Source organism: Ceratotherium simum, chromosome 17, assembly GCF_057802395.1.
Source record: "Ceratotherium simum simum isolate JZ-2026a chromosome 17, ASM5780239v1, whole genome shotgun sequence".
NCBI lineage: Eukaryota > Metazoa > Chordata > Mammalia > Perissodactyla > Rhinocerotidae > Ceratotherium > Ceratotherium simum.
In genome coordinates this window covers 23,200,266-23,215,971 of record NC_141916.1, presented here as the reverse complement: position 1 = coordinate 23,215,971, position 15,706 = coordinate 23,200,266, and the positions used below count along the sequence as shown (strand labels likewise).

General features: G+C 40.5%; 1 protein-coding gene across 2 annotated transcripts in view; it reads left to right on the top strand.

Moving 5' to 3' along the window:
* Window positions 1-15,706, top strand: part of ANO6 (anoctamin 6) — a 188,333-nt gene that overhangs the window by 144,774 nt on the left and 27,853 nt on the right. For both annotated transcript variants that reach the window (XM_004428921.3, XM_087442527.1), the window contains 5 exons: window positions 3,735-3,877; window positions 6,451-6,528; window positions 13,211-13,436; window positions 14,498-14,667; window positions 14,868-14,965. In XM_004428921.3, the coding sequence (XP_004428978.1) occupies window positions 3,735-3,877; window positions 6,451-6,528; window positions 13,211-13,436; window positions 14,498-14,667; window positions 14,868-14,965 (715 nt within the window). The remainder of the gene's footprint in view (window positions 1-3,734; window positions 3,878-6,450; window positions 6,529-13,210; window positions 13,437-14,497; window positions 14,668-14,867; window positions 14,966-15,706) is intronic.

Genomic DNA, 15,706 nt, shown 5'->3' with positions numbered 1-15,706 from the left:
GGATGCATGAGTGCTATCTATTTTGAAGTGCAGAAATTGAGGTCAGCAGACGGAATAAGTGCCCTTTTTGGGAGAATGTACACTACCACTGGACTGATTTCATAGTTACAGAGGGGGAGACAGATTGAAAGAACTTCAGGGGTGGAGGGTATGTGCAATGCTGGTGATAGAATTCTCAGGTAAATTAAAAAGGAGGGCTCTTCTGTTTGGTGGGGATGCGTGGTGTTTATTAAGGAGATGCTGAGCCTATGTCGTGCTGCTTCATATGCAGCCCAAGAAGGGTTGGCTCATGGGTGACTTGCTCCTCCCAGCAGGGGTCTCTCTGGGGAGTATCTGCCACAGGAGGCCAGCATGGGTCAGGTGGGGAGCAGGACCAGTCAGTCACAGCTTGGGCACAGAGTTACCTAATGGCCTCAAGGCTTTCGTCCCATTGATAGCTCAGTTCCCCCTGGGTGGGGACAAGGGCACCAATGGCTGGGCAGTTTCTCAGTATGGAGGCACCCTTCTCCATGCTGAATACTCAACAGTGTGGGCCCCTTGCCTTGGCTGTGGTCTTGGCTAGACAAGGTGGTGGGATAGCTGAGTTAATGAGATGTGGGTGCCACACTTCCATTCTCACAGAGAGGTCTATTTTTGAAGGTTCTGGTCAGGGAGCACAGATACTCTCTTAGCTGTAAGTGAGGAACAAGCTCTTTCAGTCTGGGAAGAAGGTACTAAGTCTGGGCCGGGCCCGTGGCTTAGCGGTTAAGTGCGTGTGCTCTGCTGCTGGCGGCTTGGGTTCGGATCCCGGGCGTGCACCGACGCACCGCTTCTCCGGCCATGCTGAGGCTGCGTCCCATATACAGCAACTAGAAGGATGTGCAGCTATGACACAACTATCTACTAGGGCTTTAGGGGAGAAAAATAAATAACATAACATTATAAAAAAAAAAAAAAGAATACTAAGTCCAAGTACACAGGAAAGATGCACGAGCAGAAGAGAAAGAGGGCTTTCCTGAGGGGAGCAGCCAAATCAGTCCCCCTATCTGGGGTCTGACAGGCGAGCCAGCTAAATCCATCGTAAAGCCAGTGGATTACAATGTAAAGTACAACTTGGCAAGGGGGATGATTCCTATGTAAAGCGGCTAGGAGGCCTCACATAACTCCTGCACTGGGCTTCAGAGTTACAAAGGGGGACTAGCTTCCTTCCAGCTCCCCAGCCCAGTAGGAGATAAGAAGTGGTCTCCCCCGCTAACTGAGTTCTATGCCTCTGTTAACAGCAGCATCTACAGCCCTGTCTTCCCTTGTAAACCTCCGGGTAGCCACAGTGATGGCATCGTGAGGGTTGGTGTACCCACAGAGACAGTGTGTGGGGCAGAGGGCAGTTACTAGCATTATGTCCCGGAGGAGTGCCAGAATCACACGCTGGGAAAGAAAGCAGTGATAACATCTAAGCAAAGACTGGGTGCTGTGGTACAGAGCTGAGGAAAGGTGGGTCATGGAGCAGGCAGCTTGGGGCAGTACCATGTAGAAAGAAGAGCCTGGGCTCTGGAGCCACCAATGCCTGGGTTCAATTCCTAACTCCAACACTGTCATCTCAGGCGTGTAGTTGAACCTTTCTGTGCCTTTGTTTCTTGGTGTCTAAATTGGGATAGTGATAGCAATTACCTCAGAGGGTTGTGGGGGCCTTTACAGACACTATGTCATTAAGCTCACAGCAGCCTTTGAGGTAGGTTCAATTTCCCCCATTTTACAGAGAGGGAAATGGGGGTTCAGAAAGTTCAGTAGTCATATATCTAATAATTGTCACAACCAAAACTTGAACTTCCAATGTCCAGGTTATTTCTCCTCTCACTCACGGTTATTGGAAATTAGTAAAGTCCAAAACAAACACTGTTGGGAAGTGGGTGCTTTAAACATTTCCATTGTCTTCGCCACTGGGAGTGTTGAGTTCAAGCTCTTCACAGCCTCTCTTGGCTCTACTGCAGTGATTCTCAATCCTGACTGCTTAGTAGAGCTGTAAAAAACAAAAACAAAAACGAAAACCAATGCACAGGTCCCATTCCAGACCAATAAAATGAGAATCTCAGGGGTGGTGTCTGGACTCCGTGTTATTTAAAAGCTCCCAGGTGCCTCTCATGTGCAGCCAGGGTGAGAACTACCCCTCCACACCTCGTTTAGTGATCTCGTCCACTCATGGCCCCAGTTACCACCTAAAACAGTAAAACTTCCTGGCTCAGCCCAGATCTTTCTTCCGAGTTCTGGCCTTTCACCTGCCTACTGGACGTCTCTCCTGTGGCCTGCAGGCACCTGATCAGAACTGAACCAGTTGTCCTCTCTCTCAGAGTTGCTCCTGTTACTGCCCTTAGTTCAGGGAATGGCACTGGAGTTTAGGACATCACCCAAGCCAGAGACCTGGCCGGCCTCCATGACCTCTTCCTCCTCCTTCTATCACACCTGCATCCATTTCATCTGCCTGCTAAACATGCCATCTTCTCTCCCCTGGCCAAAGCAGGCCTCCTCACATCCCTGCTGGTAGGTCTCTCTGCCTCTCGTTTCTCTCTAGACCACCTTCAATGTCTGCCCCACTTTTAAGTTAAAATTGGAACTCCTTTCAAGGCACACAAAGTGCTTTGTGATGTGCGCCTGTGGATCTCCCCACCTGGCCGCCCCATGTTCCTCATCACACCGTATGCTCACTTCCAGACTGTTTGCAGTTCCTGGAAAGTACCTGGCTCTCTGTGGCCTTCTTGCCTTTGCACGTGTAGCTCCCTAGGGGGAAATGGCCTTAACATTCCACCTTGACCCGATCAGCTCTTAGTCATTTCAGACCTCACTGCAGTGGTCCCCTCCTCTGGGAGAGCCTTGGTTACATATTCTATCTCTGTGTGCCCAAAGCAACCTGTGCTTACCTTTATCATAATAGTCTAGTGTAACTATCACTTCACCATCATTCCCACACACCTAGGAGCTCCTTCATGTAGGGCCTGTGTCTTTTTTCTCTTTATTCTCAGCACATAGTAGAGACTCAAAAAATATTTGTGGATGAAACAGTGGTAATTCCAGAATATCTAAGAAGGGCTTAGTGGTAGCAGTCTGCTTGGAAGAAGGGCCTAGGGATTTACCCTGAAACTACATTTTCAATTAACTTTTAATTTTGTCTTAGAATTTTAAGTTAAAAATCTTGAGAAATGATGAAGATTTCTAAAAATTATTTTATTCTTACTTTAGACAAGATTGTGAAAAATATCAGTTTTCCATATTTAAGAATATTATTATTTTAATTTGGGGTGGGTTGAGTGGTGGTAAACAGAGAGATTTGGTGTCTACTGAAGAGTCCCCCACACCAGGCCCTTAGGAAGGAAGAGAGGGAGAGGGATGTAGGCAAGAGCAGACTGAAGGAGGGACGGTGAACTGCTTTTGAATTATGATAGTTATTTGTCGTTTTTAGTTGGCAATCAAGTGCTGGTAGCAGATGCTTTAGCATTAGACACACTCACATGCCTTCTGACCATCACATTATTACCTTTCCCATAAGCTATAGTCTGTGTTCATAAGTTGACTAAATTATCAACATTTTCTAAAGAAAAACAACATTAACCCATTTTTCTCTCTTTAAATATTAGTGGCACCTATAAATTAGATTTTACTGACCATATCCAAAAGTATTATGGATAACTAATATTGTTCAATACAGATTTCTGAACCATCAGTCATCATTGAAGATCCAAATGATGCTATTCTTTCTCTGTTAGTTACCTTGTTTTTGGAGTTTTGGAAGCGGCGCCAGGCGGAGCTTGAGTATGAATGGGACACTGTTGAGTTACAGCAGGAAGAACAACCCCGTCCAGAATATGAGGCACGGTGTACTCATGTGGTGATCAATGAGATTACTCAGGTAAGGAGGATGTGATTTAGATGCGATTTAGTGCAAGGGTTCTCAACCTTGGCTGCACATTGGAATCACCTGGGGACCTTAAACAATATTGATGCCTGGCTTCCATCACTACATACTCTGATGGTACTTAGTGGCCTGGGGTGTGTTCTGGGCACAGGAATTTTTTAAAGCTCCTCTGGTGATTCCAATGTGCAGCCAAGGTGAAGAAGCACTGCTTAGAACAGTGGACATGGGAGATAAATGAGGTTCCTTCTTTTATAATAAAAGTAAAAAAACAAAAATTAGACTCTGACATAAATGGGTAAGACAAGATGCATTGGTTTGTGTCCTTTCTGAATACCAGTAAAAAATGCAAAAAAAAAAAAAAAAAGTAGACTCTATGACATAGATGTTTAAGAAAAGCTGCATTGGTTTTTATAGTTGATTCTCAATTTTTCACATGCACCTTCATTATTATAGCCCCTCTTTTTTTTTTCTTCTTTCTTATTTACTAGTCTTTTTTTTTTTTTGTGAGGAAGATCAGCCCTGAGCTAATAACATCCATGCCAATCCTCCTCTTTTTGCTGAAGAAGACTAGCCCTGAGCTAACATCTATTGCCAATCCTCCTCCTTTTTTTCCCTTTTTCTCTCCAAAGCCCCAGTAGATAGTTGTATGTCATCGTTGCACATCCTTCTAGTTGGTATATGTGGGATGCCGCCTCAGCATGGCTGGACAAGCAGTGTGTTGGTGCATGCCCGGGATCCGAACCCAGGCTGCCAGTAGCAGAGCGCGTGCACTTAGCCGCCAAGCCACGGGGCCAGCCCTACAGCCCCTTTTTCATCCTAAACTAGCTGCCCCTTTGTGTTGTACTAAGCCTCAGTCACTGCTCCACCTTCTGGTTGGGATGTGCACAGAATAGTGTGGCTCTTATCCTAAGGTAGGAGAAAGGATGGAGGAAGAAGGGAAACATTTTTTGAAGTTTAACTAGGTTCAGGCACCATGCTAGGCATTTTATATCATTGGAAAGGTAAACTTGTTGCTGCAAAATAAAAAATAAAACTATATATCTCTGTATAAATATTCCAAAGCCAGTGGAAGATGATTTTTGAATCATCTGCATTATTGCTTCTTTCCATCAACAGAAAATTTAGAGGTGATTGTACTGGCAGTCATCAGCATAAGGACAGTAGGTTTTGAATACGAATAACTCTTGGAAACAAAATGCTTTTACCAAGAGCATCTGAAAACATCCCCAACTATAGATTTTATAAATTGAATCACAGATTTACAGAATGTCGGCTCTAAAATAGACTGGAGGGAACAGTTCAACCTCCTCATTTTATGAATGGAAAAAAATGAGGTTCAGTTATCAACAGAAGGTGACAATTGTCTTTTACAATGTAACAAGCTTCAAATAATCTCCATTATGAGTACTTGCCACTGTTTACTACGGAAGATGGAGTCAAAGCATGTGTTGTTGAAAGGTTGTACATTCAGAAACGAAAGCTGAAACTTAGAAAAATTAGATGTTTATAACATCTTTTGAGTACTGGAAAACAAAAGCTTACAATATTGGCAGCATAGGAAAAATACTGAAGAAAAGACAATTTGGTAATTTAAACCTGCCAGTTTTAAATTTAAAATTGCCAACTAATGAGTTAAATTTCCGTTGGAACGTTGCTTGTTAAAAAAATGAAGATGAAGGTTCAAGTTTCTTGACCTTTCTTCCTCATTTGACTCTTGTTGGTAATACATCCTCTGTTGGTTTAGAGAGGCCTGTAGTGTGGTGGTGAAGTCTTGGGAATGCACGAGTTGAATTCAAATCCAAACACAGCAGCTTACTAGCTGAATGATCTTGGACAAATTATTTAACTTCTCTGTGCCATAGTTGCCTCAACTATAAAATGGGGATCAAAGAGTTGCTTCCTCGTATGATTGTAGGAAGGATTAATTGATTTAATGTGTAGAACCTGCTTAGAATAGTACCTGGCACAGAGTAAATGCCATGTAAGTATTGGCAGCTATTCTACAATAGCTACTCTTACAATCCAGGTAAATCTTGAGAAGTACTGATTTCTTCTCTTAAAATTTCAAATATAGTCATATAAACTATAAAATGGAAACTTTAAAAATTCTTTAAAAATTCATAGTTATGCCGAATTAATATATAAAGCTCAACTAAGAAACACGTAATAGATAACGTAATATTTGCAGACATCTGTGAAGTTTTTTGTCCTGCATGGGCTCTGTGCTATCATTGCAGCCACTTCTGAAATCGAAGACAAGCTCAGGAGTGTAGCTTTACACCTTGGCCTCGTCGGATGTCCAAACTCCTGAGCTCAGGTCCCGGCAGATAAGCAGTTTATTATTCACGCTTACATTTTCAACAAATATGGAAATGAACACTGCACATGTTTTGTTTCTATGTTTGAAATTGTTAACAAACAACATGCAATTAAATTAAGGAGGCTATGTTTGAAAACTAAATTAAAAAAAAATTAAGCCAAGGATTTAGTGAGTGATTAGAAGAAAAATCATTTCATTGGCGTGAACCCCTTGATTGAGTAAACTTCTTTTTTTTTTTTTTGATTAGGAAGAAGAGCGTATTCCCTATACTGCCTGCGGAAAATGTATACGTATAACCCTGTGTGCAAGTGCTGTCTTGTTCTGGGTAAGAGTCTGTCACAAATTTTTTAATATCTAATTTTATGTATGTATTTATGTATGTATGTGAGGAAGATTAGCCCTGAGCTAACATCTGTTGCCAATCTTGCTCTTTTTGCTGAGGGAGATTGGCCCTGGGCTAACATCTGTGCCTATCTTCCTCTACTTTATATGGGATGCCGCCACAGCATGGCTTGATGAGCGGTGCGTCAGTGCACACCCAGGATCCAAACCTGCGAACCCGGGGCCACTGCAGCAGAGTGCACGTACTTAACCGATACGCCACCGGGTCAGCCCCTTAATATCTAATTGTATTTTATTTTATTTTTGTTTTGTTTTGTTTTGTTTATTGCGGTAACATTGGTTTACAACATTGCATAAATTTCAGGTGTTCATCATTATACTTCTATTTCTGCATGGATTACATCATGTTCTCATGTTCACCACCCAAATACTAATTACAACCCATCACCACATACATGTGCCTAATTATCCCTTTCGCCCTCTTCCCCTCTGGTAACCATCAATCCAATCTCTGTCTCTGTGTGTTTGTTGTTATTATCTACTACTTAATGAGTGAGATCATATGGTATTTGACCTTCTCCCTCTGACTTATTTCACTTTGCATTATACCCTCAATGTCCATCCATGTTGTCACAAATGGCTGGATTTCATCGTTTCTTATGGCTGAGTAGTATTCCATTGTGTATATATACCACATCTTCTTTATCCATTCGTCCCTTGATGGGCACTTAGTTTGCTTCCAAGTCTTGGCTATTGTGAATAACGCTGCAATGAACACAGGGGTGCATGTATCTTTATGCATTGGTGTTTTCAAGTTCTGTGGATAAATACCCCAGCAGTGGAATAGCTGGATCGTATGGTAGTTCTATCCTTAATTTTTTGAGGAATCGCCATACTGTTTTCCATAGTGGCTGCACCAGTTTGCACTCCCACCAGCAGTGTATGAGAGTTCCCTTCTCTCCACATCCTCTCCAACACTTGTTGTTTCCTGTCTTGTTAATTATAGCCATTCTGATGGGCATGAGGTGATATCTCATTGAAGTTTTGATTTGCATTTCCCTGATAGTTAATGATGTTGAACATCTTTTCATGTGCCTGTTGGCCATCTGTATATCTTCTTTGGAGAAATGTCTGTTCAGATCTTTACCCCATTTTTTAATTGGGTTGTTAGTTTTTTTGTTGTTGAGATGCATGAGTTCTTTATATATTTTGGAGATTAACCCCTTATCAGATATAGGGTTTGCAAATATCTTCTCCCAATTGTTAGGTTGCCTTTTCATTTTGTTGATGGTTTCCTTTGCTGTGCAGAAGCTTTTTAGTTTGATGTAGTCCCATTTGTTTATTTTTTCTCTTCTTTTTTTTTTTTTTTTGTGAGGAAGATCAGCCCTGAGCTAACATCCATGCCAATCCTCTTTTTGCTGAGGAAGACCGGCCCTGAGCTAACATCTATTGCCAGCCCTCCTCCTTTTTTTTTCCCTTTTTCTGCCCAAAGCCCCAGTAAATAGTTGTATGTCAGAGTTGCACATCCTTCTAGTTGCTGTACGTGGGACACAGCCTCAGCATGGCCGGACAAGCGGTGCTTCGGTGCGGGCCCGGGATCCGAACCCCGGCCTCCAGTAGTGGAGTGCGCGCACTTACCGGCCAAGCCAGGGGGCTGGCCCCTGTTTATTTTTTCTGTTGTTTCTCTTGCCCGGTCAGACATAGTGCTTGAAAATATGTTGCTAAAACCGATGTCGAAGAGCTTACTGCCTATGTTTTCTTCTAGAAGTTTCATAGTTTCAGGTCTTACATTCAACTCATTAATCCATTTTGAGTTAATTTTTGTGTATGGTGTAAGGTAAGGGTCTACTTTCATTTTTTTGTATGTGGCTGTCCAGTTTTCCCAACACCATTTGTTGAAGAGACTTTGCTTTCTCCATTGTATGTTCTTGGCTCCTTTGTCGAAGATTAGCTGTCCATAATATCTAATTTTAAATGTTGAGGAAACTAAAAACCAAGCTGGAGAATATGTAGCCTAATAGGGAGAATTGTTTCCAGAGAATTACTTAGCCACCATGTGGAGCAACTCTCAAGGTTTCAAAATATTGATCTTTTCTCAGTGGTTCTTCAGAGTTCTTTCCCGTCATTTGTTTAAATCAGATCAATGGTTTGGGATTTTCCAGTTTCTGGAGAAGAGACCAAATGGGAGGCAGTCAGAATTCTAAAATTTTCCAACAGTAACAATTAAAATAAAATGTCTAGGAGTAGCCTTAACAAAAAGATAATAGGACCTATCAAAGAAAACATAAAAACTACTGGAAGACATAGAGGTCTTAAACAAATGATTCTCAATAAAAAGATAATATTTCTTAAATATCAGAACTTATGAAATTAATTTTTATTATTAATAAAATCATATTAGTAATATAATGAGATTTTATTGGCTCAAGAATAGCCAGATTAGCGAGTAGGACGTGAAGCCCAGATACAGACCCTGATATCAGTGGTAATTTAATATATGAGAAGGGAGGCATTATAAATCAGTGGGATAAGGAAAGATTATTCAGTAAATGGTAATGGAACACTTGTTAGCTATTTGGGAAAAAAGTAAGGATTGAAACCATACTAATAACCACATACTGTAGTAAGTTACAGAAACAAAGTAACAGTATAAAAAACTAGAAATAAATATTGATGAATATACAATCTCTAGATGTAAAAAGACTTTCTAAACCTAATAGCAATAGAAGAAGTTTCAGAGGAAAATATTTAAAGATTTCCAGACATCAAAGTCATCCTAAGTTTGAACAAAACACCAGAAGAAATATTGTCAACAAATAGGGCAAAGTGTTAATATCTTCAATACATAGAGTCTGGAGCATTTCTAAGATAACACTAAAGATCCCAGGAGCTAAGGAGGCAGAGAAACATGAATACACATTCACAAAAGGAAAAATATCATGGCAAATGTCAACTCTCAATAGTAATTGAATCGGTGCACATTAAAGTGAAATATGATTTTTCACCTCTTAAGTGATAAGGCTTAGTGTGTGTGAGGATGAAATGCAGTGATCAGCTCCTCTCTCATACCTAGGCTGTTGGAATTGGACACTGCTCTGGCCTTCTTAGAAGCCAGGTTGTCAGTACATATCAAGAGTCAAAAATATTCATATGCTTTAATCCACTAATTCAGCTTTTAAAAACTTTTAATCAGGAAACATCTCAAAATGGTAAGTAAAAGTAAAGAGTTTGTCACAGACGTATTTATTTCACATATATATATACATCTTAGCTAAGATATCCTACTTCCAACCCTTCGTACAGTGGAATATTGTGCAGCCATGAAAAAGTATGTCCATGAAAATATTTTATGACATGTAAAAATGTTATGGTTATGAGAGGCTTAGCGAAAGGATAAAATTAATGTATAAAATGATTTTCAGTATGCCAACAATGCATAGTTTTGAAGGAATTATGCCTATGTGTAGATAATAGATACATTTTTTCCTATTTTTCTTTGTATTTTGTTCTTTATTTTGATAGTTAGGAGTCTTTCAGTTGTAGGTGACAGAAAATCAATCTCTGATTAGTTTAAACATCAACAACAAAAATGAGAGTGAATGGGATTTATTGGCTCCTGTAACTGAAAATCCCAGGTTTGAGGTATGGCTTCAGTCAAGGATAGATACTGCAGCCCAGATGATGTTATGGGCTATGTTTTGTTCTGTCTTCATTCTGCATATTGTGATCTCCTGGTATGGTGGTTCTAGGCACTCCCTTATGGTCACAAAATGGCTGCAGCATTCCAGATCTCACGTCATATCCAAGCCAAGAGAGATTTCTTTTAGCATCTTCCTCTATTGACAGAGGAAGCTTCCCTGTCTCTTTCCCGTGGGCACTAGCAGATATCTCCTCACATCTCAATGGCTCTTATTAGGTTGTCTTTGAATCAATTGCTGAGGCCAATAGGAAGAGATACCTATTTGTCTCAAGCCAATTAGGATCTACCTCTGAAGTCCAAGGAAGCAGGGGAGAGTCCAGTCCAAACCACAGGACTGCAAGTGGAGGAGCGGTTATTCCCCCAAAGCAAAATCTGGGTCCTCTTCTAAGACTGGGAACAGATCCAGGGCAGCAGAAGCAACCAGTATCCACTACAGGGTACTTTCAAATTTTCTACGATGAGCACGCATTAAAGTTATGATCGGAAAAGTATATTAAAGTATAATCAGAAAAGATATGTAAGAAACTTGAGGAAGGAGAAAGAAAAGCTTCCTGGCTTCCTATGAAGAAATATCGAACCCATCAAGTGCCCCGAAGAACTATGGAAACATATCAAGTTTGTAAAAGCTCTGAAATGAATTAGAATTCATTACATAAACCATGTGGGAGGCAGTGCCATGTTGAGGTTAGCGTGTCTTTGTAGTTTTTGAGTATCTCAGTTCTTTCACTTACTATTTGCTTAATTTGGGGCAAATTGCTTAATCTCTCTGTGGCTCCATTTACTTATCTGTAAGAGAGATATAATACTACCTACCTCACAGGGTTGTTGTGAGGATTTGAAAAGTAGATGTGTGCTGAGGTGAACAGTAAGCATTTAAAGAATCTTAACTATTAATAATTACTTAATACTTTAAAACATTATTATGAAGATAATTTTTTAAAATACGTACTATTTAAATGACCTTTTCTGTGTTGTGCTGAGGGAATAAGACTCAATACAGCTTCTCTAATAGTACATTTTTCTCAACCTTGGCTAATTTTCACATACACTCACACACACACACACACACACACACACACGTTATTCCTTTCACAAATATTAAGCCTTAACTATGAAGGAAAGGAGATAATGAGAGAGATTAGAAGAGGAAATATAATGCCTTCTCTACACACTCGTGGCTCAAAAAGTAGGAAAAGCATCTTGCTAACTCTTTGGTTGCCATAATCATAGCTAACATTTATGTGGTATTTTTCATGTGCATTTTAATGTTCTAAGTGTTTTTACCAGTAGTAACTTGTTGCGTCCTCACAACAATCCTATAAGTAGTTGCTATTATTATCCTCCTATTATATGGATGAGGAAGTGGAAGCCCCAAAAGGTTAAGTCATTTGCACCAGGTCCCACAGCTCGTGGCAGAGCCAGGATTCAAATGCAGGAGTCGGGCTCCAGGACTGCGCCTCTAATCACCCCCCTTTACTGCTCTCCACAGGTGGAAACCAGCCTCTCTCTTCGACTGTAAACAACATGACATTTGCTTGGTCCTGAAATTCACATTCTTTGTAGCTTTTCTCTCTTGTGGTAGTCATCACAAGCAGTCAGCTACATGGAGTACATACTTCTGGAATAAGTCCAAGAAAGTAGATATAGGGAAAACAGTTTAAAAATGGGACTTTTAATGTGCATTGTTCAGTGGCCACAGGAAACCTGCCGAGCGAGGAAGTGAAATTCTACTGCATGCAAACTATGCTTCTAGACACCCCTTCTGACATTGGGTCTCTGCAGTCAAAAATGCAGTGGATTAGTGAAATGAATCTTGTGCACATGCAGGTATGAATAACTGCCAGTTTAAGATCTTAACATCTAAGTGTGAAAAGTGTGTGAAGCTTCTATCAGCAGAGACCTGCTGTCATTTCCAACAGCGACCTCGGCACCTCTGCAGCTTCATTGGTCCCGTTCGGAATCTTACCTGCTATGGTGGCTAAGACAAGAGCTTGCACCTCCTGACCCTTGAACCCGTGATGAGTTCTCTGTTGGAAGGAAACATATCCTCTTAATAGATTATAATTGAGTAAAAAACACTAATTCATAACCTAAATCTCTAATTATAGAAGGGATGTTTTTACTGGTTCTGCTATACACAGACTTTTTCCTTCTACCAGAACCTGCTACCAGTAATTCCATTTTTACTCCATCTGAAGATGCACTCGCTCTTTCTTTTTAGTAGACCTTCTTTTTTAGAGCAGTTTTAAGTTTACAGAAAAATTGCACAAAAAGTACAGAGTTCTCACATACCCCTCATGCCCTGCACGCAGTTTCTCCTCTTGTTAACATATTACTTTAGTGGGTGTACTCTCTTTTAACTTCCATCAGTCCTTTTCCTTTCTTTGAAATTTACCATGCCCGATTTCCACCTCCCTTGTGGCAGTTTTGTGAGATTTACATCACTTCAAACATGCACCTTGTCCATTTAAGTGTGAGGCCAATTTTCTTTTTTTTTTTTTTTTTTTGGTAAGTAAGATTGTCACTGAGCAAACATCTGTGCCAATCTTCCTCTGTTTTCTATGTGGGACACTGCCACAGCATGGCTTGATGAGTGGTGTGGAGGTGCGCCTGGGATCCAAACCTGTGAACCCCTAATTGTGGGGCCAATTTTTAAGTATAAAAATACGATTATGGGGGCCAGCCCAGTGATGTAGTAGTTGAGTTCGTGCGCTCTGCTTTGGTGGCCTGGGGTTCATAGGTTCACATCCTGCGCGTGGACCTACACACTGCTTATCAAGCCATGCAGCAGCGGCATCCCATATAAAGTAGAGGAAGATGGGCACGGATGTTGGCCCAGGGCCAATCTTCCTCAGCAAAAAAGGGGAGGATTGGCAACAGATGTTAGCTCAGGGCTGATCTTCCTCACACACACAAAAAATGATTATGGGTGAGTCTCATGCTGCTGTTTTTATTGTGTTTTCAGATCCTACTGATCATCGCTTCGGTTATTGGGATCATTGTCTACAGGCTGTCAGTGATGATTGCATTTTCTAGAAAACTTCCCAATGCCTTTAATGGAACAGACCCAATCCAGAAGCTTCTGACTCCACAGACAGCCACGACCATCACTGCTTCCATCATCAGCTTTATCATCATCATGATTCTGAACATGATATATGAAAAAGTGGCAATCATGATTACTAACTTTGGTAAGGTCCTGCTATAGCTCAGATCATTCCTAAGACATTTCTAGGACCTGGTGAAAATAGAGACTGTATCTTTTAGGCATTTTAATTTCAGGATGTTACAATTTTTGGAAAATTTCAAGTGTAAATGTATTTTCTCTAGCTTGTATAGGAAATGAATTATCTACAGCTTTGCTTTACTAAAAGGGACAAAGCAAAGACAATCATTAGAATGTCCAAGCTCTGTGTAAACAGAGCAGTGCTGAATAATATTTTCAATTACATTAGATCATGTACCCTATTGTTGAAAGTAAATGGTCTCTTTATTGCACATAAGTGGAATAGTGTCATGGTTCCGGTGGCAAATATACTCCTCTGTTGCTGAGAGGACAAGTAATACACTGTTGCATGTCTTCCCCCCATGCTGTTCATTTTAATATAGATCCATTCTCATCAGCTCTGGCTTTTGTAATAAATGTTTCTTTTCTCTGGCTTGTATCCCAGGCAGCTGCTTAGTGGCCAAAGTTAAGTGCTTCCCACCCGCTGCATATGCCTGGGTCATTCTCCAAATGGTCTGCTTAGTGGTCATCTTGTGAAAATGATCAGACCGATTTAAATGCTAAGCTAGGAGGATGACCTGTTTTATCTTCCCCAAATGCTTCTAGCAAGTTGCCCCTTGTTTTGTTTGTTTTCTTCAGCAGACCTACCTTATTGCAATTCAGGAAGACAGGAGAATATCATTTAGCAAGCTATTCAAAAATAATTTTCTGTCAACTTAGACCTGAGAAAAGACAGTTCTTGCCCATTTGATAGCATTGTGCTTGTAAATTCTAAGGAAGAGTTGAATATTTTTTGCCTTGTGGGGATATTATATTCAGAGGGGGGTGCGGTGGGGGGACTCTTACAACAGTGTGTAAACTTGGAATTAACGCAGTAGCTATATTAAGGAATTCAAAACAGCTTTAATGGAAACAGTGTGAACTGTATTTTTTTTTACCATGTGAACTCATGTATCAGTGTCTTTGATTAGGGTCTCAAAGCTGTTCACAATTTTTAAATCCTCCTTCTCTTTGTTTTAACTACAGAACTCCCAAGGACCCAAACCGATTATGAGAATAGCCTAACCATGAAGATGTTCTTATTCCAGTTTGTCAACTATTACTCTTCGTGTTTCTACATCGCATTCTTTAAGGGCAAATTTGTAGGTTATCCAGGAGATCCAGTTTATTGGCTGGGAAAATACAGAAATGAAGAGGTGTGAATATAGAACTGTATTCTCTTGACAGTTGTAGCTGCTTCATGTTTTCTCTCAGTTGCCCAGTGAACAGTTTTTTCGTTGTATATTCCTTAGATTTTTTTTTTAGTCTAAACAGAATATCAGAAAAAATAAAATTAATGACTCTATTTCATGTTAGACCCATCTAAAATTTAAATGAGATTTTCTTAACATTCCAGTGTGAGCCAGGTGGCTGTCTCCTTGAATTGACAACGCAGCTGACAATAATCATGGGAGGAAAAGCAATCTGGAATAACATACAAGAGGTGTTACTTCCGTGAGTATTAAATTGTGTAATCTTGGGGATGTGATGAGAGATGGAACAGCCCACCCATCCAGGTCTTTTGCCTACATGTCCACATAGCTAAATGCCCACTTCTAAAATGGAGTAGACTTGATGCTTATCAAAGGTCTCCAGACAGGATGGTCCCAACCAGTGGTGTAAATATATCCACTGTTTAATAATTATGTTTAAAAATCTCCTTTTTTTTTTTTTTTTTTTTTGTTGTTGAGGAAGATTCGCCCTGAGCCAACATCTGTTGCTGATCTTCCTCTTTTTTGTGTGTGGGCCACTGCCACAGCATGGCCACTGACAAGTGGTGTAGGTCTGTGCCTGGGAACCGAACCAGGGCCACTGAAGTGGAGTGCACTGAACTTAACATCTAGGCCACCAGGGCTGGCCCCAAAAGCCTCCCTTTTTATATTTACCATAAATCCCCATCTGCTATAGTTTATGCCTGTTAGCCCTATTAGTTGTTGGTGGCTGACTGATGTAGCCCTTTAGGAGATGGCCCTTGTTGGGGCTGTGAACTAAGGATTTCCACAACTTCTCACAACTTTCTCCTCCCTTTATACCATGCATTTAAAAACCAGTAATAATAATTTGTTGAATTCCTAGTATGTGCTAGTCACTGTATTAAGTGCTTTATGTATATATATATATATATATATATATATATATATATATATATATATATATATATATCATGTAATTTTCCAAACTATCCTTATTTTGATG